The sequence below is a fragment of the Gymnogyps californianus genome, chromosome 1, assembly GCF_018139145.2.
Source record: "Gymnogyps californianus isolate 813 chromosome 1, ASM1813914v2, whole genome shotgun sequence".
Lineage (NCBI taxonomy): Eukaryota > Metazoa > Chordata > Aves > Accipitriformes > Cathartidae > Gymnogyps > Gymnogyps californianus.
The window spans coordinates 58,954,729-58,979,438 of record NC_059471.1 but is presented as its reverse complement, the minus strand read 5'-3'; the positions used below and the strand labels follow the sequence as shown (position 1 = coordinate 58,979,438).

The following is a 24,710-nucleotide window of genomic DNA, read 5'->3' as shown; positions in this document are numbered from 1 at the left end:
GTGTGCGTGAACATAGTGGTGCAAAAGTGATTTTTCATCTTACGGCTGTCTGCGCGCTTTACAACTAAACCACATTTTTTTGTTGTGTGTATCGTACAGAATGAAAGATGAGTGCTGGCAAGTGTAGCAGGAATGTTTTAATATGCTATTTGTCCCTACTGTCTGTACTGTGCTAGCACATGGTGGTTGTTCTTGCCAGTTCACAATTGGGCACGTTAATTTAATTTAAACTGCTGAAAGTAAATTTGTGTGAAGGTGTTAGATGGTGAACTGAGGCAGCTGGGACTGAGAGAGAGAGAAGTATGTTTTTTTGGCCTTGCTGTACCCAGGTGAAGACATCTTAAACAGCCTTGGCAAGATTTTTCAGAGCTTCTCTCTTGGGGCTCATATTCATGGTATGCATTTGTTTTCCATGTGGTTTTGTTATCTGTAAGGGGAATGTTTTAGTAAGCACTTAACCCTGTGTAACTAGAGAGTTTTTGGTACTGGGGTTCCTGATACTGGAAGCCGACCAGTCATTTGTTTTTCACTCTTGCTAATGCTAAGTATGGTCTTGTCTAACTTTTTAAAACTGCTTGTCAGAACACTGTTTTGTCTTGTCATAGCTATGTGTTGTGAGAGTAACAAATGCTGTAGCTGTAATTCAAAGACAAATACCTTTCTTTAATAAAATGATGGCTCTAAAATTAAATTACTCTTTATTTAACTGTGGGTGACGGAATATATAATAGAAGACCTAATATGCATAGTTCAGGGTCCACCTGAATACTGACAGCTTTCCACAAGACACTAGCACATATACATGTAATGAACATCCAATATATGTTAACATTTCTCCAGGGATCAAGTCTTTCCTGGGAAGAGTGGAAGAAGGATATATATATTTAAAATATTTTTCGTATTGAGGGAGTGTGAAAGGGATTTAGGTATTTTCATGACACAAACGTTTCTTTTGCAGTAATTGGCAACCCTGCCCTCCCCCCCCTTCCCCTTTAGAAGTTTTTTTCTTAATTCACTCATGACTGGTGTTATTGAGATGAGTTGGAAAATATTTATCCAATTCTTTAATTTATTCCGCTTGACCAAATACATGATAGGACGGTATTCACTAATATTCCAGGTATTTTTGCCACAACAGCATATTCTGCAGAATTTTAAGGAGGTGAAAGAAGTGATGGTGCGAAGTGGTGTACTGGCTCAATCTTATTCTGGCTAAGGTTTTCCATCACTATTTTAGAAAGCAAAAATAGTGACTTACCATTTATGGCGAATTAACATTCATGTCAGGTTTTGTGATCCTTTTCTGTTAGCTTGATGCATGGAGCAAAATCCCTGTCTCTCTCCCGTACAATCTTGTGCTGAAGTTCACCTTCTTGTTTCAGCCATATTTTGCCCCTGCTGTTATGTCTTTCCTACTGTCATAAATGCTGTTCATTTTGTCACTGAACTCCTATGTTCCTGCTCACACACTGTTTAAATAATGAAATAAAAGGCTAGTGATGGCAGGTTTACCTTTACATTTTTTACCTTTTCTTCCTCCTTTGAATGTACTGTAACTCTTTTTGAGCATTGTGATATTTGGAATGAAATTGTACTTTTAAAAAAAAAAAAAAGAAGAGGCGTTTAGGTGGGATAGTTTGTTTTTTGTTTTGGTTTTTTTTTGCTATAAAAGACTTTTTAAAAAATATTTACTTCTGTAAGTTTGGCAGGTTGACTTGTTTCTTAGCTGTTGGAGTTTCTGGGCTTCATTATCTGAAAAATCTCTTACGCTGACCTGGTGAACATAGGATTCTTACCAGTATTATAGTAGTTGTGGAGTACTGTCTTCGGATGTGTGGCTTTAAAGAAAAGACAACCCACTTTCTTCCTAAGCTGCCTCTCAAAGCTCTTTGATAGAGCACCCTGCCAGGTTTTTTTGAACTGGGTTGCCAACAAAATGTCTTGCTTAAAACATCATTCAACATTGATAACTAATGTGATCTTACTGTCATCACTTGCTCATGAACAAACACTGAAGTTTTCCGATACTGAAAAAATACCGAAGCTGTTTTCCATTTGCTAGGCTTGCAGTGTAGAACCTGGAGATAGGAAAGAATGGATTCAAACTGGCAGTTCTTGGTGGGTGATCTGTCCAGAAATGTACAACCAAATATTGCTTCTGACTGCGCATCTCTGCAGCAGAATGTACTGAGCAGTGATGCAAATCATCCAGTCGTTATTTGCAGTAGCAGATAAAAGTGAACTGCTAATACCTCTGAAGTTGTATAAATTCTGTAACTTGTTATTGCGGCTACTGTTTAACAGTTCCATCTATTTTTACCATCAACAATGTATTACTAGACTTTAAAAAAGCATTTCCCATCTTTAAATGAGGTTTATTAGATCATATTTCTAAAATATACTTGTCTCTTCCGCTTAATAAATGTTCTTAGGATCATACTGATGAAAGAGGACGGAAAACAGCATGTCAGTAGGATAGCATGGTATATCTTAAATTTTCAGATTGCTCTTCATTGGAACTAAAAGTCAGAGATTTTTCAGCCAACTGACAGACTAAATAGCTTGGCTGAGTAGTAAAAAAACATTAAGCAGATGTGGTTAGCCAAGCTAGTTTTCATCACAGAATGAAGCAAGCTCTCTTGTCAGCATTTGACATCTCATGTTCTTTCTGTTAGATTTAGTTTGCTGAACCAACAAGTACAGTTTGGTTGGCTGAACTGAAAACTTCTGATTTGGCAATCAGCTTTTCACCGTGGTATAAGGCACAGAATGTATATCTTGATTATTTGGGTTCAGTTTTTGCTATTTTCTGCTTGACAGTAGCATCCTTGCTGAATATAGTCTTGTGCATTGTTGATGTTGTTTTGACTTCAGACTAGCCACGTGACTTAATGTGGTGCCTCTGGCCACCCAAATACATTTATGTCTGGGGAGGAAGACTATGGGGATGACAAGTCTGTCTCTTAAACCAGCAACCTTACCAAGAACAGTTTTCAATGCGATTTTAGTATTACACATAATTGGAAGCAGTCTCTTTAAACGGTGATGAGTTACCCAAAGCATGTTGTATACAGATGAGTAGTGCTGCTGGAGGGATATGTGGTGTCTTGTTCAATGATATGTTAATGATAAATTATCTCCGTGGCAAAACAATGCGTTCTACCCTATATTAAATTAAGCTGACACTTAAGGATAATAAGCAATTAAGAGAATGTTTGGCATACCAGATTTGGTCTGCTTTTGCCTAGCTGTCAATAAAATGCCCTTATCAAATATGCAGATAATGAAAATGTTTAAATATACCAAATAATGCAGCAAAAGTTGTTTCCCCTATGTCGAAATTGACATTGTACAGAAGAAACTGGAGATATGGGAAAGCAGGATGAAATCTGAGTGATTCCCAGGTTGTTCTGTGCAGTTCTCCTTTTTGATTTGGACGTATAAAATAGGTTTGAGTATTTGAAGGCTGAGATCATCACATCTTAATACAGTCTTGGGCTTTATATGTTAACTTCAGGTACCTGGTAGAGCTCTTGAGTTCTAAAACTCTTGCAGAAATTCAGCTTTTCAGATGTGGGGGAAAATCAGTATATTGTAAAGACAATGCTTGGATCTCCTAACGAGTCTTTGATCTCAAACTCACTGATGTTCTTTCTTTTCTTTAAAGAAGACTTATTCTTGATTTTAACATGATGTCAACTTTGCCTTCCCAATCCTGATCTCTCCTTTCTGTGAATCTCAACTCCATAAAAAAGATGGATAGGTGCACTGTGTGCTATATTATTACAATGTTTTTAACGTAGTGTTTTTCCAAGAATACAATTACTGGGAGGATTACATAGTATTCATTTTGGTTTGGTATTTTCCTGATTCGTGTATCCTTTCACATGCCCTGTGCACCGAGGGCTTGTGTGCTTTTCTGCAAAGCGGCTTCTCTGTATACGATCAATGGAGTATTTGGAACCTCATTAACTGCGAGATTTCAGTTGCCGTGTTTGTATAGAAAGAAATAGTTGATGGCTTGCTTTAGGAAAGTAGGAATTCCAAAGTGGTATGTAATGCTGAAGGGATGAGGGAGGACTGGGATCTTTTAGAGGTGATGGGTACAGAAAAGCTGGAAACATGGATAAAGCTTAAGCTTTCTGTAAGTGGAATATGAAATTGTATACGTAAGGAATTTGGAAGAAGCAAATTGTTATGAATGGATGAATGAAAGCAGGGAGATGAGAACTGACACTCAAGATTTTAAAGGAAAAATTGTTGCTGACAATGAACATAATCCTAACACATCTCATCTTGGAGGAACTCGATGTGAATGGTAATGCTTATTCAGTCACTCTCTGAACTGTTGAACTTTACTTGGGGGGGAAAAACCTGATACTCAGCCCTAAAGAAGTTAGTTTATGGTATGTACCGCTTACCTTTCCTAGAGGAAATAAAAATTGGCAGAGAATAAGATCTTTTTGATAAAGGTGCTAATTTTATTTCAGCAAAGTGCATGTAAAAACCTTTTTGATTGGATACAAAACACTAGTAAGAAAACTATGTATTATTTCTGGCAAGTCTGATACTGCTATAAAGACTTACTGGGTATGATAGACATTTCGGTGGTTGTGAAGATTCAGAGGCTGGACAATAGCACTAAATTTTCTATTAATAAATACCATTAAACTTATTTAAATTTTAAATGTGAGTAAACTTGTTCAGAAAGGGAATGTGGTGGGCAAATGCAGGACAGCTGAATTTCTGTGTGAACAAAAATACTTTTAACCATTCAACAACATTAGATCATTCTTGTTAGTTTCACCTTATTTTCTTGTTATTTTCTGGAGCTTTTTCTATCCCACTAGATAAGGATAATTATGTTTAAAATAGAGGAGTAAATGCTTTAAAGTAGTTGCTTCTAATATAGCAAATGTCAGATGTAGGGTGATGCTGGATTGGGCTTTCAGTCTATGGTGGCAGCAGCTCTCATGCAGCATGGAATACCACAGTATACCTTCTTTTTCCTCTCCTCCTCCTCCTCATGCCCTTTAATACTCAATCAGGATCACATATTTGTATCTCAATGGAAGTAGAATTCATTACACCTGAATTTAAACTTGGGAATTTCACAACTCTGTGATTATTTTTTTCCTATATTGAAGGTCTTGTGCAATAAACGTAAAACATATGTATGTTTTATAATGTATATCCAACCTAAAGTCATTTGGTTACGCTGCATTGTGCTTCTACGCAAATGTTTCAAAAAGGTCTGTAATTACTCATTTTCAAATCTAGGCCTTTAATGTCAACTGTTTTTTCTGTTGCATAGGTGTAAATGTTCAAGTTACTTTTAAGCATGTATGGTTGTTGGACTGAGTGATCACTTGCATGTGAGTAGTGTGTGCTTGAGATTAGATAACCATCAGATATATGCATGTATATGCAAACTCAGTTTGTGAATTTGGCAGTTTTACCAGATATTTGTATTTTTGTGATAACTTTAAGATTCTGCCAAATTCATGCGTGTTTGCTTTAAAAATAGTAAGGAAAAATTACTGATAAGTCATTGAAGCAAATAAGGGGAGTTCAGTTTTCCAGATAGCAGGAAGCTTGACTGTGTCCTTCTGAGAAATGTATTGCCTATATTGCTTTTTTTTAAGAATTTCTGTAACTGTTAGAGGTGATTTGGTGCCAGTGGCTCTTTATGGAGCTAAAGAAAAGGTGTTACATCTTCAGCAGTGGTGTCCAGGAAGCTCTTATTTAAACCTGAAATTTCTGATAGTAGTTGAAGAACTTACCTAGTGCAGTGATCTTAAAAAAAACAAAACACAACAAAAACAAAAAACAAAAAACCAAACCAAAAAACAACTATATATTAAAAATGTGCATAAAACTGTCTTCCTTAGCTAGTGTTTAGTTTTGATTTTGAGGTTGAATGATCTCAAATACTTCACTTGATGTAGATACTGAAGGCAAAATTCCTTCATTTGAAAAAGGGTGAAGGCAAATTCATTCTTCCTTGCCCCCTGTTAAGTTGTCTGTGTCCATGAAAAGCGTTAATTATGCAAGGCAGAAAAGGCATAAAGTTGTACAAGTAGGCCATGTATTACACAATGCCTTTCTCATTGAAATATTTTTGAAATAACTTATATCTAAAGATGAGAAGATACTCCAATAATTCTGAGCATGTAACTTATTTTAGACCTTAATTTAGAGGATAGATAGATTTGTGAAGGGAGGCTTACATTCTGTCTTACTCCAGAGGCACTGATATACTTAGTATCTTAAATTTAATAATTATGAAATAGTGGTAGGTATCGCATCATAAGAAAGCTATGGGATTTTTTTTTTTTTTTTCCTGTAAAGGTCCTTAAAGTTCTTTTCATGAGAATGAAAGTGAGCATGTATTATTTCAAAATAGACACTTCCTGTAATATTAAAAAAACCCCAACAAACCAACAGTCTTAGAGGCCTTAAAAACCAACCTGGGTAACGTTATGGACAAGATTTCTTGTACTAAGCAAGGGCCAGAATTTCATTGGTATAATGGACTCTGCTTTGGAAAAAAGTTTACTAGATGTCTAAAGGTCTTCAGAAAGTTGAGCAGAAGCTTTGAAGGGGGTTTTATGAAGAAAACTGTTCTGGAGCACAAAGGTTTGGTCAGAGAAATCCACCATCTGTAGCTGAGGTTGTCTTCTACTACACTCCCATTGTGACTGGTTGAGAGAAATAGTGGCTTTGCTGCAGAAACATTAAGAAAATAAAAATCTTAATCTGACTGCAGGGGTGGGGGATGGGATTCTTTGTTGGCATAAGGATGAAGTACTGCGTCTCTTAGAACAGTTTGTGATCTCCTCATCTGTGCCCAATGAATCAGATATGAGAGGAGGAATGGGGAATCCAGATACTGTCTTCCGCATTCTCCTGCTGTATCCAGAGATTGCTGCCTTGTTTGGAGATTCAGGCAGTTCAAGTGAGGGAAAAATGAGAAAGAAGAAATCAAGAGCCGTTGTTGAGAACCCTGTCTGGATCCGGCACCTCAGACTGGTGAAACTAACTGCTCTATTCTGCGAATAGTGCTCTATCTAAGGTAGTGGTGTTGCCTTGGGGCTACTGGTGAATATCCAGAATGGGGGGGGGGGGGGAAAAAAAGCAGCAGGAAAGATCTCTCCAAGGGATGTGGTGTGAAGGGGTGCCATGGTTTTCTCACACAATCGCAGGCTGGCTGAGGCTGGAAGGGACTTCTGGAGGTCATTTGGTCCAACCCTCTGCTCAAGCTGGGCCACATAGAGCCAGTTGCCCAGGGCTGTGTCCAGACGGCTTTTGAGTATCGCCAAGGATGGAGACTCCACAACCTCCCTGGGCAACCTGTGCCAGTGCTCGGTCACCCTCATAGTAAAAAGTGTTTCCTGATGTTCAGAGGGAACCTCCCGTGTTTCAGTTTGTGCCCATTGCCTCTGGTCCTGTCACTGGGCACCACTGAGCAGAGCCTGGCTCTGTCCTCTTTGCACCCTCTCTTCAGGTATTCATATACATTGATGAGATCCCCCCTGAGCCTTCTCTTGTCCAGGCGGAACACTCTCAGCTCTCTCAGCCTCCCCTCCTAGGAGGGATGCTCCAGACCCTTCATCATCCTTGTGGCCCATTGCTGGACTCTCTCCAGTACGTCCATGGCTCTCTTGTGCTGGGGACCCTAGAACTGGACTGTTCTGTGTACTTGTTCTGTAAGGTGTTAGTTTGCTTTTTAAGAACAAGGTAATCTTAGCTCTGTGTGCTGAGGAAGCAAGCAGATCGCAGGCTGATGCAGACTGGAGTACCTGTTGATGTCAGTGTAAATCAAGGCCTTACCTGGAATTCTAGTTTTAAGTCTCTGGGCCCAGGCCAAGCTTTGATTCGGGGCCCTCTCTGAATGAAAAGGCCCATTCCCATTAGAGGACCAGCTAGAATTTCATTCTGCTCACCAGCCGAAGGAAAGGATGTCAAGTAGTTTAAGAAGAAACTTTGTTACTCAGCCCGTGGAATTGTTGTGTCAAAATGAACATGAAAGTTCTGGATCAGTTTTCTATCTTGAGACAATGAGGAGGAAGAAATAAGTCAGTTGAGGCTGAACATTGAAAAATCTGTTTCACAGGATTTCTGTGGAAAGGTTAAATGTAAAGTAGACCTTGTTATGTACAATATTGTCAATATTGTTCTGGAAGAAATGTCAACTTTATAATTGTGAGCAAATCAAGGAAGAATCATTTAGACTGACTTTTTTTTTTTCTCCTAACTGCTTTTGTAGTACCCTTGAAAAGTTTCTTCTAGTGATGATTCTAGGAAAGAATACTAGCAATTTAAAAATATGGGACACTAAATCAACAAAACTGTTCACTTTTCAAAATGATACCTCACTCATCTAAACTTATTTGACATTTTCAGGGATGAATGAGTGTGTGCATAAGCAATGTTACAGGCCCTACAAGTTGAAATCAAATAGTCCCTTTTGAAGTTTCTTCTACTAAGAAACAGTTGTTCATGCAGTGGGAATATCAAGTGACCTCACATAAAATTAACTAAGCAACCAAAATAACACTTTAAAACACAAATCTTCCCCAAATCCAAACAAAACAAGAAAAACAGCCCCAAACCCTTCCAAAATTATTAAAAAAAAAAAAAAATTAAGTTTAGTCACAACAAAGCTGAGAAGGAGTAATGCTGATCCAGAGCTGCTAGAATACAGGAAAGCCTGTAATATAGATCCATCAGTGTAAATAAATAATCCTTAGCTGCTGCTTTGTGTACTTCTGGGTGCTTTCTGATACTCAGGTGTAGCTATTGACTTAAAAAGAGATGGCATGTTGACAGATACTGATCTAGGTTTGGAAATTTGAGGCACAGACTAAACTGCTTTTAGTACTTCCAGGTACTCGGTGGATGGGAAGGAGTTATTTGGTGAATTCAGAGATAAGACAGGGTTTTATATTTTTACTACTATAAAATTAATCCCCCGACAAAGAGTGACTACGCATTATACTCAGAATGGACAATACTTGCATATATTTAAGTAGAGAAAGCATTTAAATATCTGATCACATCAGTGCAGGATGTAATACATTGCAATTTTTGTGTTATCGTAAGTGAAATGTAGTTGATTTCAGGAGCCTGGAATTCATGAGTTTGTAGACATTTAATTTGGTTTCAGCTTGCAAGTCTGGAGCCTCCACTGCCTTTGGATGCTTGTGTTTTGACATTAAGATATATGATCTTGCTACCTTATTGGTTACCCAAGGCACAGCTGCCCTTCATATGCTGAAACGAGTACTGAAACATACATGAATAAGAAAAATAGAAGCTCCAGAGAAAGAGCTGGATGTTTTCAGTGGGAGAGGCAAAGGCTAGTAAGATAGCTCTCAGTCTCATTTTAACAGGTTAGTGAAGAAATCAAAAGTCAAATGGAAATGCTAGCTAGCATTCTGGATATTAACATATAGAAAAGAGGCTTTGGTTTTAAGGTGATAGAAAGGTAGACATCCATTTTCCAGTTTGATCGCACTGGCAATGCTATTTCGAGTTCTTTGTTCTTTAAGGTTGCGTAATGGTCTTTATATCCTTTGGTTTCAGAAGAAGTACTGTTCTTCACAAGGGTGCTGATACTGACAGAGAATCGGCTTGCACTTCATTTGATGCCTTTCGAGGCTCATTTGCAGGCATGGTTGTAAGCAACTACAGCCAAGCAATAGAGTAATACAGAACTGAAGCTTTGTGAAAATAAGATTGAAAGTCACCTCATCTAGCCCATTCCTCACTTGCCCCCGTACAGTGATGATGGCAAGTGGTATTTCAGACCACTTTCTGCCAGGCATATTTGCACCCACTTGCACTAATATTTGTGCAATGTAATGTCATCTGATTTAGTAGATGGTTTAGCTGAAAATCATAGTAGTATGTTTGCCTTTAAGGAATGTTCAAGGAGGCTTCACTCTTACTGTTTGCTAGTCCAAGAGGGATTATAAATTCACATTGGACCTCAAACGTCAGTGAGTTTAAAAAGAGCATTCAGGTTAATGAAGAGATGACACACATCATAATTATTTGAAGGATGCTATTCTAGTTTCCTTCAGAAATTGTCTTGGGATTCTTGCTTGCCAGGCTTGTTATCAACTCAGAGTTATTTGCCTGGTATTGTATATGGCCTTAGATGGCTCAATAATGCTGTATATTAATTTCTTCCCAGCCAGATCATACAGCATGATCCAGTAATTTTTTCCTCACATGAAATATGAGGTTGCTAATAGGAAAAAAAAAAAAAATCCTGCTGTATACAGTCTTGCTGGTAAAGTTCAAGGAACAATACTTCCAGCATATTTTGGCAGCTAATGGTCTGCTGGAGGGGAAGTTGGAACTTGTTCCTGACTGAACTAGGAACAAAGGGAAGGAGAAAGACCTGAATCTGAATAACCTCCGTAGAGGGATTAAAAGTGTAAAAGGATGTATGAGCCCTGAAGTTTCTGCTGCTCTTCCCTGAACACAATAAGATTGCTCAAAAACTGGGTTTTAATATTTTTTTGTCTAGTCTAGTGTACTGTTGACCATTATTTATTCTGGCATGGTTTCATCAGCATTTCTGAAAATAATATCCTATAATTAGTCACTTGTTCTGTAGCTCTCTAATAATAATAAATTTCTGTTGTCGTTATCTTATCAGTTATTTAAGAGCCCAGAATAATCACTTCAACTTCAGAAAGCTGAAAGTTATGTGACCACTAGATGGAGTCCAGTGAGCATCTTTCAATACTAGAAATCCTATGTTACGACTTGAAATGTAAAACAGTTAAAAGGGCTAAGGTGGTCTGTGTCTCATACTTAACAATAAGTGTTCATTTGTTCAGTTTAGATTGACTTGGACAACTTCCTAAAGTTCTTTGGGTTATTCTTGGTATGTCTATCCTCAAGGTATACTTGAGTTAAGTTTGAACTTAAGGCGCGTGTTTTACTGGCTGCTCCCAGTGCTCATCTGTGGATGAAAATCTATTGTTACTCATGTAAGAATGGACTTGTGAGAAGACTGACCTTTCTGCAGCTCTCAACTATGTGACCTAAAACTATTAGCTAAGATATTTAGCATTTTGTAACCATCAGGGTTTTAAATTTGTGTGCATCTCTCCATCAGCACATACATAATACCACGTATGCAAGATTTGGAATAGCATTTCTTGGGTTGCATCATTTATGCCTCCTTCCCACTTCTCTAAATATATAAAAGGTGTAATAGACACAAACATTCCCTTGTTTGTCGATTAAAAGAAACTTGTAATATTAGCCAGTTATGACAGCTTCCTTGACTAGATAGGACAGAACTGAATCTTGCTCCAATTTTCATAAGCATTATTTTTTACTTTTGATATGATCTTTGACATTAGGGGCATCTCATATGAATGATAAACTGCCTCTGGTCTTCAGCCTGGTGGTATACTTAGTATTCCTAATGTCACAGTAGTTTTTTGTTTCTGTTGGATGCAAATCTCTTCTTAGGGCCTTGCTGAGTGTGCAGATTCTTGGTCAAAATTACATGGGAATCCAAGCATGCTATTCTCAAGGCTACCTCCTGGAGTGATCATACTGGCTTTCTTCTGAAGGACAGAATTCTCTTGGAGCTTTTCTCTTTCTCTGTCTCCATGGTTAGTGTGTGGCTACCCAGTGTAATGCCACAGAATCATGGAAACATACAGGTTGAAAGGAAGATCTCTGGAAGTCGCCTAGTGCAATCCCCTGCTCAAAACAGATCTGGTTAGAGCAGGTTGCTCAGAGACTATGCCAATCTGGTTTTAATATCCACAAAGATGGAAATACTTTAACCCTAGTAGTTGATAACCCTTATGGTTTAAAAAAAAAAAAAATCCTTTTATGCAAACGGAATATTCTGTGTCTGTTGCTTCTTGTCCTATGACTGTACTTTCAAGAAGAGTCTGGCTCTATCCTCTCTCTACCTTCCCATTAGGTAGTTGCAAACAGCAATAAGATCTCCCTTTAGCCTTCAGTTAAGGCTGAACTATCCAAGGTCTCAGATTTTTCTCATACATCATATGCTGCAGCCCCTAAACCATCATGATGGCCCTCCATTAGACTTAATCCAGTACGTCAGTATCTTTCTTGTACTGAGAAGCCTGCTCAGCATGTTCAACTTGCTGTCCAACAGGATGTCATCCTTATCCACTCATTCAGATCACATCTGCCTAATTTAGCTACAAGGATGCTATGGGAGACTGTGCCAGAAGCCTTGTTTTACTACCGTTATTCAATGTCCATTTCTATCTCCTTGTCCACAGAGCCAACCATCTCATCACAGAAGGCAAACAGGTTGGTCAGGCATAATTTGTCCTTGGTAAATCCATGTTGTCTACTTGGAACTACCCTCTTATTCTTTATATGTCGGGAAATGGCTTCCAGGAGGGTTTGTGTCATAATTTTCATGGAGACTGGAGTGAACCTGACCAGCCTGTAGTTCCCTGTATCCTCCTTCTTGCCATTCTGGAAAGTGGATATGAGGGTTACTAAGAATAATCCATATCCAAACAGGCACTCTGCACTAGTTTTGACAACTCAGGTGCTTAGGAGTTTTAAGACAGAGTAAAACGCACTGTTGTGGCCACAAAGCAGCTTTTAGCACAGTTCCTTCTTTCTGAAGAAACATGAGTTCTTGAAGAGAATTACCTGACAAAGCTCTTCTAGAAATTTGCATGAAGCAATCATTGCAGAAACAGTCCTTGCAACAGGAACCAGCACCTGAATTTTCTTCTTTCTCTTCTCTAGGAACATTCCTATTGAGTATGAACTTGTTGTATATACACTTCTTTTCCCTCTTGCAGGGCTATTGGATCTTCAGTTCTTTCCTGCAGCATAGCTTTATCAGGCAGAAGCGAGTACATTGGCTGTGATATACTATCATCTGGTTGTTAAGGCACTCCAAAGAGTGATAAGTGATGTTGGTTTTAATCTCTTTGGGCTGAGGAGGCTTTAGGCCCACATCTCTAGCATTCTGAGCCGATATACAGGCAGCTGCCAGATGGAAGGTAGTGCTCCACCTACAAATACTGTAATGTTTTTTGAAAAGCTGAATTCAGTCAGGATGTGTTAAGATCTCTAAGGAACCAGATGTTCACTCCTGTCAAGATGGCATCAGTTTGGGCATGTTAAATATCAAGGACAACTTTGTAGGTAAAAATGTAAGTACCTACTTCCAATGTTTTAAGAGATTAAGGATATTTTTGTGGCTCTTATGCTAGGACCTAAATGCTTGAATCCTGCCTGAAGTATGTTTTCTTGCAGATATGGGCCTGTGTCTTTATGAAATGTTTTGCTTTAGTGATAGCATGTCTGAAGACAGAATGTCCATGTTGTTTTGTAGTACCACATTGGAAGGTGTCCCTAGTTTGATCTGTATTCTCTCAACTGTTCAATTTTTGTCTAGGTGCCTCTAGTAAGTTCTCATTTTGTTAATGAGAATTTTATAGGATCCCCTGAAGATTTTAAATCAACCCAGGTAATGATTCCCTAAGGACTTCTACCTTTGTAAATGTTAACCAATGTCAAACGGAAACTTGTAAACATTGGTTAGAACTGTCTGATTTCTAGCACAGTTTACTTTGCACCTGTGTGATTATGCTTGTTGGAACTCATTTGGTTGTCAAAGGGTTGCTTAACATGTTGATTTGAAGTCCTCCAGTTCCCAAGTGAAAAGCAATTATGAGGCATTTACTGTAATCAGAGGAGGACTGGTTGTTAGACCCTTAAAGCAGTTGTGTAACTGTACTGTTAAACAGTTCCCAGCAATTTTTTGGAGGGGAACTAGAGCTTCTTCTTTATTACCTGTCCAAGAGACCATGTCTCAAGAAGATACGATTGTGAACAACTTGGAGCTAACACAACTAATTAATCTTTTTGTCTTTGGGAATCTCATAGTGCAGTCAGTACAGATTCCATATAGTATATAGCAAGGAGGAGCTTGTTGCTCCCCATATAAACAGGTGGTTTGGCTTAGGGATGTAATATTTGCAATATATACTAACTCAAATAACTCTTCATAAGTCTGCATGCTTTCTGGTGCAGAGCCTTTTTCACAAACCAAGAGAAGACAGGCATTAGTGATGTCTCCTCTTTACAGCCTTCCTTTCCTCCCCTCCACTCTTCCTTATGGAAAAAGACCTTTTCATAACCCAGGCTCAGCTAAAGGCAGTTTGCAATGTCTAGCTTTCTGCTCGTATGATGTACAGTCTGGGCTTGTTCATATGTTGATTTTTTTTGTTCTGTTTCTTTAACCATTGGATTAAGACTTTTACCTACCTTAGGCTGTCTTTTAGCTCTCTTCAATTGGTAGAGAAAGTTCTGTCAGACCTTTACAAGAATTTTTCCAGCCTCCTGTTTCACTTTGAGATGTAATACTGTAATGGATAATATTACATTGTGTCACATTTCTGTTTGGATGTTCACTGCTTGTGCAGTGTGGTTGCTCATTACAATTGCAGGAATCTCCTTAGTGAAGCTGGAAACTTTCACTTTGCACCACATTAATGTCTTAGGAAAAAGTCTTGTTGGCAGACTGCTTTACATTGCATACTATTCAGATGTAATATTAATATTTAAGCATCTGGTCAAGCTCCTCCTCCCTGTGGTTTCTTCCCACCCCTAATGTCCCCATATTTATCTCCCTTTCAAGCTCTGTTTGGAATGCTTTTTATGTCATTGTTGTTACTACTGTGTTGATCCAAGTCAGTTTCATTGCTTTTTCTAAAATGGCGTAGAAACATGACGCTAAATTTATTCCAGATATAGTTGGAATTAAATTTGCTCTTAATTGGTTTTGAATTAGAACACCTCCCAGGGTCACTTCCAACCTGACTTAGTCTATGATTCTGTTATGTGTTTGTCTTTCCAAATGAAATCTTTTTGTTTTCCTGTTTCTCCACATCCTACCTAGTGCTTTGAAAGTGAGGTCATTTTGTAGGCATTTGAAGGAACTGTTTAGTGCATGATAATTTGTTGTAAACTGACTTATTTTTCTCATACTCTCAAGGCATGAGCTGCCTTTTTTTTTTTTTTTGCCAGAAACATTTTCTATTATGAAGTCTCTGAAATTGCACAGAAAACCCTCTAAATGGTGCTTTCTTTTAATGATAAGACTTAACTTTTGATATCACGTTTGGAACCTGAACTTTATCAGGTCTCTACAATCCTACATTGCAGATGGGAATGAAGTGGGCTTCTGCACTAGAAACAGTTAAGTTGAATGTATTTTTTTGTGGGTGCCTTCCATGGTAATTCCCATGATTGTTTTCCCTCACATGTTTGCAAGGATGTCTTTATCCAACCTTAGTGAATGAAGCAGAGCGTTTCCCTCACTGACCTGCTTCTTGCTTCCAAAGAGGGTAGGATAGGTAGAGAGACAGAAGAAGGTACAGAGACATTGCTGTGCAAGGTTCATGGTTATGTATGAAGTATCTTTGCCCTTCAGAGCAGAATTTATGCCAAATTCTTCACTATTACCTTCTTTATTCTCCCCCCACAAAAAGCTATTCCTTATTAACAGAACTGGCTTAACACAATTTTTATTTCTTACAATATGTGGAATGTGCTAACTGCTGCCTTTGAGAATATGGGACTGGCAGGAACTACTTGGATCACTGTCAAATATTGATTTTTTTTTTTTTTTTTTAAAAATCAATGTGTCTGCATGTTGTTTTGGTGTATTTAGGTTCGAAATGTAATGAGAAGCATACTGAGATGTATTAACTAGCCAGATGTTAGGGAAAAATGCTAATAAATCTTAAATATTTCTTCTGAATGTCTCATTATAGCATGCAAGTATTTCCTTGAGTTAAGTTAATTTGCATGGGGGCAAATCTGTAGCTGACATCATTAATCTGTTTATTCCCTCCCTTCATGCTTCAGTTCAGTCCTTTTAATTTAGCTTGTTTTAACTCCATTGCACCAATTTTGAGTTTGTAAGTTCACTCTTTCATCCAGTTTTACAATTTAGTAAATAAATACATCTCAGTGCTTTCAGTTTAGCAGAAATATAAAACTAACCAGCAGTCTCTCACAGGGTGATTAATACTGTTATGATGTGGATTGGGACAGTTATTTTTTGCAAATTCCTTGCCTTTAAAAGTATTTTAAAAAATTTAACATGTCTTCTCAGTGTCAGTTAAAGATATTTACATACTTGTATGACAGATACCAGTACAGTATGTGGAGTAGAATCCTGTAGTGATAAATTCAATCAGTACAGGTGTGATTTACTATAAACCCAAGAAATTGATGTATTTTAAATTTCATTCTGTATTTTTGTTTTAGATGTGGGTGTTGACCTGAACTAGATACTCAGTCAGCTATGTTCTTTTTTTTCTTTTTTTTATGACTATTGACTATTTGCAATCAAGGACTAGATAAAGTCAGTTTCTGGGAGGTGGGAATTGACTGATCGCTTTGCATGCGAGGAAGAAAGGAAAAAGTAAAGACAGCCTTCAGCTCCCTTGTGGTTTGCCTGAACTGATAATAGTATGCTGATAACATACAGATTTGATTGAAGTAGGTTTATGTAACACGTTGGGTTTTTTTTCCATAGCAGCAGTGATTTAAGAATTTTCCCCTCATATTTTGAGTTTTTTATTTTGAAGCTTTTTGTTTTAAACACTAAAAAGCACATATAGGTCAAGCAAAGAAATGTTTGCCAGTACGAACTCTGTGCTAAGCATTCTGGGAGAGTGCTTTCTTGCAGCAGATGAGGATTCTTTGTGGCTGGCAGCAGAAACTGCAGCAGTATCTTTGCAGTTTCCTTTCATCTTTGATTATGTTCTAAGGATCTCTGAAATATAGGAGCGCTTTCCCTGACCCTCTGGAATATCTTTTCATCTCTGTTGCGGAGCATAGCACATGCTGAAAGCCTTCTATCTTCTATGGTTGAGGTATCCTTTGCTTTTCATCACCCTCTGATTTTTGTCTTCTGCGGCTGGATTTTTGGCAGTGTTTGGCTTAAGCAAATAGGATTACATTTCAGTAGCTGATGGTTTCTAGTCGAGGAACATACTAAATGTCGGACGTAATGAAGATTGTACAAAGAAATATTTCTGCGAAGCACAGGAAAATTATTCCAGTCGAGCAAAGGAAGAAGACATTCTGCAAATGCAATCAGGGCTGCTAGAAATGCAAAATTCAACAGATTTGGAATGGGTTGCACTACAAGTGTGGTTCTGTTTAAAGGCATTCGTACAGTTTTTGAGAGAAACTGTGGTTATATTTGCAAACAGCAAGGGGAAAACAATGCCCTTGAATACACAGCATTCAGCTTGCCAAATGAAGATTCAGGAATATTGATTCATTCATCCCTGGTAAATATAAACTTGTTTCATTAATGATTTTATCTGCTAATTGAAAGCTAAACTAAAAACAGGATACCATGTTTATTTAACATCTACTATGTACAGACATGAATATACCTTGTCCTGATATTGTAGGATGTTAGTGCATGTGTGTGACATGTAATACACGTGTGCATGCAGCTGTAATGTTAAAGCTTAGGATTCATATTCCTTATATCGTTTAGATTTGTATTGATAGCTCCGAAGAATTTGCACTCCTTAAACAGGATTGTTATAGAAGATTGTATGCTGTTAGATCTTTCTAAACATACTCTTGGAATGTATTTGGCACTTCGGTTGAAGAACAACAGATGATTACGTTATTTGGAAAAACTAAGGAATGCATTGTTGGGAAAACAGTAACCCAGGATTTAAGGTTTATTTTTTTCAGATGGATTTGAGTACTTTTTTTTTCTTTTTTTTTCTCTGAAACTATTCTATTTCTGTTTAACTTACTGAAAGGGATACAGGAGCATTCTAGAAGAAAAAGATGGTGAAAGGGAATAATAACGGTTTTCTGAACCTGCTTTGCTCTCAAAGGCTTTTTTAGGTGTTGCTTGATGCAAAGAAAACAGGCTTTAAAGTGAGACTGTCTTCTTTGTACCCCCCAGGTTAATGACGCATTTGTGCGTCAGATGTATTGCATTTAGGCTGGAGGGGGTGTAATTGCAATAGCTAATGTGCACTGCTTGCTTCAGAATTGGGCTAGTAAAGGGTTTAAATATTTATTTAAAATAATTTGGGGTTACTTGTTAATTGCTTTGTCACTGGCTAGATAGTTGGAATGAGGGGTGTGGTACACTGAAATAGCTGGACGGATTTTGACAAGCTTGTAGTGCCTGCTGGCGTACCCACACAGTGCAATTGCAGTTATGGAAAGCCTTTAGAAATTTCACAAAGCTTTGTTGTCTTTATGCTGTTCAAGTCCTTTCTTGCTGAACTCAAATATAAGAAAAAAAGGTGTGTGTGTGTGTGTGTGTGTATGTATATATATATACACGTGTGTGTAATATATGCACACATACACATATATGTATATTTATATACATGGATACACAGGCATAAGCTTCCAGGAAAGAATACAGAATAATCTGAACTGTCTTCAGATGCTTAAAATAACTTATAGTATGTATATTACCCTTCATGATAGTATTGCATTTTATAAATTCTTAATATGATTTGATATTAAAAATAAAATGGCTTCCTCTAGGTATTAGAAGCCTTTTTACACTGTTAGCCATTTTTAAGTTAGCCTCATATAGATGGTTATTAGACATTTGTTAAACTCTGGACAATGAATACTTTCAATAACTTTTGTTCTCCATTGAATTTAAGACCTAACACCTTTACTGGCCTTAAATTCTATGTGTAGTTAGATGAGTCAATGAAGAAATACTTTTTTTAAATTTAATATGAATTATTGTAACTTGGAGGTTGCAGTGAAAATTTTTTGTAATTTTTTTTCCTTCTTCTTTGTTTCAAGTGGTATTGTTCCAGCAATAATTTCTCTTTAATTTAGCCCTATAGAACTGGTTTGCAAACTGGCAAGATAAAGCACAAAATATGCTTAGCCTGGCGTTTACAACCGAAGTTCCACATCTGTCACTTAGGGTTTTTTTTTTTCCAAGCCCAAAATTTCTAGATGCTTTTAAATAATGATACTGGTTTTTTGGATCTTCCTGTATGGCTTTGTCAGCTTAGTTTAACTGGAAGTAGTGGATCAAGATAAGTTTCTTCCTGGGTTAAATACCTGAAGGTTAGTATGGAAGAGCATGCGGAATTGAGGGGTCAGAATGACTTCCTTCTCATCGTACTGGACTAGTGTAGTCCATAAGAACAAAAGTCAGAATTTTATAAGGAAAAAAAAATGGGACTTCATTAAAAGGTCACAATCTTGATAATCAGAGCTGGCACTGGCTATCGCTTTCTGAGACATTGTCTGAGGCTGGGGAGCGGTTCCTACTGACTTACCCCTGAAAAGTGGAAAGCAGGATTCTCTGAAGAGTGGGAAGAGGGGGAAAGATACTGCAGTCCTGGCAACAGTGACAAGTGATTTTATGAAACTCGTCTAAGTATATACGTAGAACTCTTAAATTACATAATTTTTGTACTCTTTGCTATAAAAGCTAATTTGGCTGGCCCTTCCTCCTCTGAAGGGGTGGCTTTCAGGAGGAGAAATTACCTTGCTTCTCACTGAGACACCATGCAGGCAGGTGAAGACTACACGAATCCTCTTGTTTGAAGAGAAGCTGTATGGCCAAGACCAAAAGAGAGCGGCAGTGTGTCACTTCCCTGTGTTTTCTTTTATTTTGGTGGTTGTTGCAACAGATGCAAGTGTGGGTGTATGGCTTCACCTATTTGTTTGTGCTGTAACACATATTCGAGCTGCAGTTTTACCTCTGCGTTTTTGGCTGTACCTGCTATCTGGTCTATTTAGCTATTTTGGATCAAATATCTCCTGATATAGAGCTGTTGTCAAAGCACCAGTGAATTTCAGGGAGTCCTTTAATTTAAGAACACATTGATTCTCTTGCAAAACCAGCGTTGAAAATCTGTGAAAATTTCCCGTGAACAGAAAGCTCTTGGGGAAGTAGTTCTCCTTGAAGAAAAAAATCTCTTGTTCTGTGAAGAAATAAGGAGGCAGAAGGAGTTGACTTAGCATACATTTTTCTTATTTACCCTGCAATCCAGAGGTCAGAAGGTTATATCTAAAGTCTAATTAAATCTAATTAAAGTTTTATCTTAAGCAGGTCTGCTCTTTCGATTGCTTGAAGGAAAGATAAAATGAAGCCTGTGTAAGAATGTCTTCTCAGGAGTACAGTTTATTTCTATTCATCTGATGTCATTCAAACTTGCAATGAAAATGCTATATCTTATCTTTGAGAACATTTCTAGCCTGTCACATACACTTTATCTTGCTATAACACAGGATCTCTTAGGGTCTTTAGGTCCACATGGATAAAAATCAATATCTTAGTAAAATTTTATAAATTCAGTTTGAGATGCTATTAAAAGTTGCATCAAAATTAATGAAAATGTATTTTCCCCAAATGTCCACCTAAGGCATATTTATTTTCTGCAAATATTGAGAACACATTCTAATTTGCTTAATTTCGTAGTAAGTTGAAGGATACAGTTTCAAAATATTAGCTTGTATGCTTGATCTACATTACTTTGTTTTGATTTTCCTATGATTTGGGTTTTTTTAAATCCATTCTCAGCATGATGTTACAAGTTATTTCTGCTGTGTTGCAGTATCTTAGAGTTAGGAGGGTTTTTTTCATGGCCTTTATTTTTATATTCAAATTCTATTTTTTTGGTAATCATTGTATAACCAATGACTATCTAAGAGTGAAGTGTTACTGTACGGTTTAGGGCGTAAACAACTGTTTCAGATGGTAGTCAAAGATGGAAGATGAGCAAGGGAGAATGATGTGGTGACAATAAAACTAACAACATTTTAGAAGTTTGGGTTTTGCTAATAAGCCCCTTGAAGTATTCAGTGAAGGAAGAGGCTAGGTGAGTGTGCTAGCAATGCTGATGGAGGAGCTAGAAAATTCTAAAGTGAAACAGATTGGGCTGAAGGACATTAACTTTTTTTTTTCTTTATAATTGTTTGAAAATTGCAGAAAGCAACTTGCTTTTTTTCATGCTTGAAATGTTTTCTGCTCAGTTTGCTTCTAATGGCCTATTCAACACTGCCATTTCTCTCATTAAGCTTTATAACCTTGTCGTTTGGTAAACCTGCTTAAGGTAGTTTAGTAGCTGTAGTGTCTGCAAGATGTGGCCTAATAATTTTAAGTTGTCTTTTAATTTATTAAGTCTGATGTGGAAAATATCCTTAATTTGAATAACTGTTACTTAATTTGTGCTTACACAATTTCTCAGAAGAAATGCAGGGCATTTTGTAATAGTGTATGTCCAGCTTTTAATAGGATAGATTTAGGTATTTGCTGGAAACAGAACCACTAACCTTATATTTTAGTAACTGCAGTTTCTTAGTCCATGTCACCTGTTGACTTGACAGCAATGTCATCATTAGGTGTTACTGAGTTTTTGTGTGACTGCTTTTTCTGTGCTGCTCATGAGTCATTTGATTTATTAATAACTGTGACATCTTTAAGATATACCAAAGTCTCTGCATGTGGGAAGATTGATTAATGACAGCAGTGAGCTATGTCATTCTGGAAATAACTCCACAGTAGCCACTCAAGTTGCAAATATTTTTATTTCAGAATAATATTAAATTATATGTGTATGATTTTTCAAAAAAGACTTTTCTTGATCTAACATGTCATGTGTTTAAAATAAACCTTAAAATGTTCATTTATTAAAAGACCTTGTATTAAGGCCTGCTCTTGCTGTCTGAATTAACAAATTAATATCAACTTGTTTATTTAAAGTAGAAAAGTTTAGTAGAAATAAAGTAGAAATATATAAAGGAGGGAGTTCTAAGGAAGTAATTCTGCTGAGTGAGTGGAAGTTGTTTTTTTTAATGTGCTTAAATAGCTTATGCAGAAATTCTCTAATGGTGTGCAGATAATTTGTATGGCTTAGTCTGTTATTTCACTCTCATAACTTGCTTCAACTTGTAACTGTATTACAAGTGGCTTTTATTCATCAGCAACTGGAGCATTAGACCTCATTAGGCCTCTTAATAAGGAAGAAACAGACACGTATGAGTACAGCATCTAACCGTTGCATGGTTTTTCATGGGTTACTTGAATGAGAGCACTTCTTTTCTCTCCTTTCATCTTACTGCTTTGGGTGAATAAAAACCTGGTGACTTATGTGCTGACTTGTAGTTTTTGGCTAAATCTCCTGATGGTTTCTGTAGACTTTTTTTTTGTTTTGACCTTTCATTAGATTCCTTTGGGAAGAACGCTCGAATGTCCATCTCTGGTGTCCCTCTGCCCTCTCAGCAGGGGAAATTGCAGCACAAATTCACCAAACGCATAGTTCCTCCAGCAAATATACTTCTTTGAAAGATGCGTGTGAGAGGAATATCAGACATAGGTTGGCAGGCACTCAGTGCACTGGCATGCAAAAGATAAGATTAAACATCATATCTTCAGGAAGAATTCTTTAAGACTGAAGATAAAATCTGAGGATAGTTGGTCAAGTCTACATGCATAAGCCATTGTTCATCCATGACAATATAGGTTGGACTAGCACAGAAAGATATCCGACCCAAAAAATACAGCATTAGGTTGCATCCAGGTAGAAAACATGTTGCCTTTCAATATAGCAGCAGGGGATCTTGGGGGAGCCGGATATCCTGCTTTGAAAGCAAGCAAAATGTCTGGAGTTTAAAAAAACCCAAACAACACAACCCCAAACAACCAAAAAAACCCCCCAAACCAACGCCCAAAACAAAAAACAACTTTAAAGCCTTATATGATCTTGAGGAATGGGAAGAAGACTTCTGTGGTGGAGAAGCTGCATGGGTGGTGCTTTCGAGAGTAGAGTCTAGACTTACTGAACATACAGAAAGGAGTTGACTTCTCTGCTCTTTCTTTCTGATTAATACTTCCTTCCACCTGCTTTAGGAACAGCCTGAAATGCTCATTTGAATCATCTACAGATGCAGGTATGCTATTCTGTCATGAAATTAAATGCAATTAAAGTAAAGTTGGGAGCCAACTGCTAAGTCTTGCAATGTTCTTGTTTCTTAGAACTCTACAGTGTGAAGTCCAAGACAGGTTTGTATTTCAGTTTAGAGGCAAACCAAGATGCACTCTTACTTCAGCCCAAGGACAGAGGTGAATTAACAATCTCCTCAAGGAGCAAATCACTCTTGGAAAAAGTCTTGTAAGATTGGTATTACACAGTGGGAAGACCCCTACCTCAGGCTTGCTTGGCACAGAACTGCTTCAGTTTGAGAGGTCTTCAGACTTGGGATTTTGACTCGCTTTTTGTCTTTGGTTTGGTGTCTGTGCTGTCCTGGTAGTTTCTGATAATCGTAAGGTACTGTCCAGGTAGGAAAAAAGCCATCTTTAGTCCAATACTGTTCTTACAGTCAGTCGTCTTGAACATGTCCTGTCCATAAGGAGGTATGTCAGAACAATAGTTAAATCCTTTAGCAGAAGTGCAGTTTTAATCTTGAAGTTTCCTATCCTGACTAAATTCTACTAATTTTTTTCTTTTTTTTTTTTTTTTCCCCCTGGGACCATAAGGAAGTCAGATTTTCCCTGAAAATAGAAAGATATCTACTAAGACGGTATGAAATGAATCAGTCACCATTGAGTCAAGCAAGTGCACCTTAAGTTGATACTTCATAGATAACAGTATGCAAAAGTGTGACATGGACAAGACTTAAGTTAATCTATATTTTGCTTAGCTCCACTGTGATTTTAAACTTATTTTAGTTTGTATTTGTCACAGAGTAAGAGTGTCCAAACTAAGGTACTGTATCTTATCTGACAGATAGTAATGTCTAGCTGAGAGATATTGAGATATGCCATGTTGTTGTTAACTTTAGCCAAATTCTTATTCCATGAAATAAAGAGCTTTTAAAAAATGCATTGTACAAAAACATTATGGACCCAATAGAGGCATTGAGTGGGAGAATCCTTTAACTTTATGCTGCCACTAAAACAGGCAGATCAGTTTTTTATTCCAGCTTCCTGAGCAGTAATACAGACCTGTACATTGGTGTTATCTTTTTTCATCAATGCAACCTACTTATGATAGAGACCTCTGCTCTATGGTATCTCAGCATCTTTGTCTTGTCCAGGCTACTTAACTTTCTCCCTAAAAATAATGTTTTGAGAGTAATTTTAACTGTAATGCAAAACTTGAGATTTTTGTGATTCATTTTGATATAAAGAGATGCCTCTCCAAAGAGGGATTGTGATTCTACCTATTCCAGAATGGGCTTAATTCTTGCTTTACCAAGGAGAGTCAGTGAAATGGGAGTATTTTAGTTATAATGTTGACAACATGAAAAGTTATGTGATATGTAGCACACTCATATCTGTGTTATGCTTTATCTTTTTTTTTCTTTTTTTCTCTTTTGTTGCCCTTTTTGTCGTCGTCTTTATGATTTTCTTGCTATAGAATGTACTTCCTATTGGTGGGACTGCAAGTTACATGTTGGCAGTATTTGCCATAGGAGGAATGAGTCTTCCAAACTGACTTTCTTGTGACTTTTTCTATTTCATCTGAATGTAGTGTGTATGGCAGGGAATCACCAGGTGAATTCCATGCTGTATTCCATCTGCTATCAGCTGGCTGAGCCTTTCTCTTGAACTTGTGAATATATTCTTCCAGGGCGAGTTGGAAGGTTGGTCACTTATGAAACTCGGCAGTATTAAGATACGTATAGCT

The 24,710-nt window shown here is 37.5% G+C and overlaps 1 protein-coding gene across 1 annotated transcript in view; it reads left to right on the top strand.

Annotated features, from left to right (window-relative positions):
- Positions 1 to 17,189: 17,189 nt before the first annotated feature.
- The window catches only part of DOCK9 (dedicator of cytokinesis 9), a 118,437-nt gene continuing 110,916 nt past the window's right edge, over positions 17,190 to 24,710 (top strand). The window contains exon 1 of the mRNA XM_050915435.1: positions 17,190 to 17,351. Within this exon, the coding sequence (XP_050771392.1) occupies positions 17,190 to 17,351 (162 nt within the window). The remainder of the gene's footprint in view (positions 17,352 to 24,710) is intronic.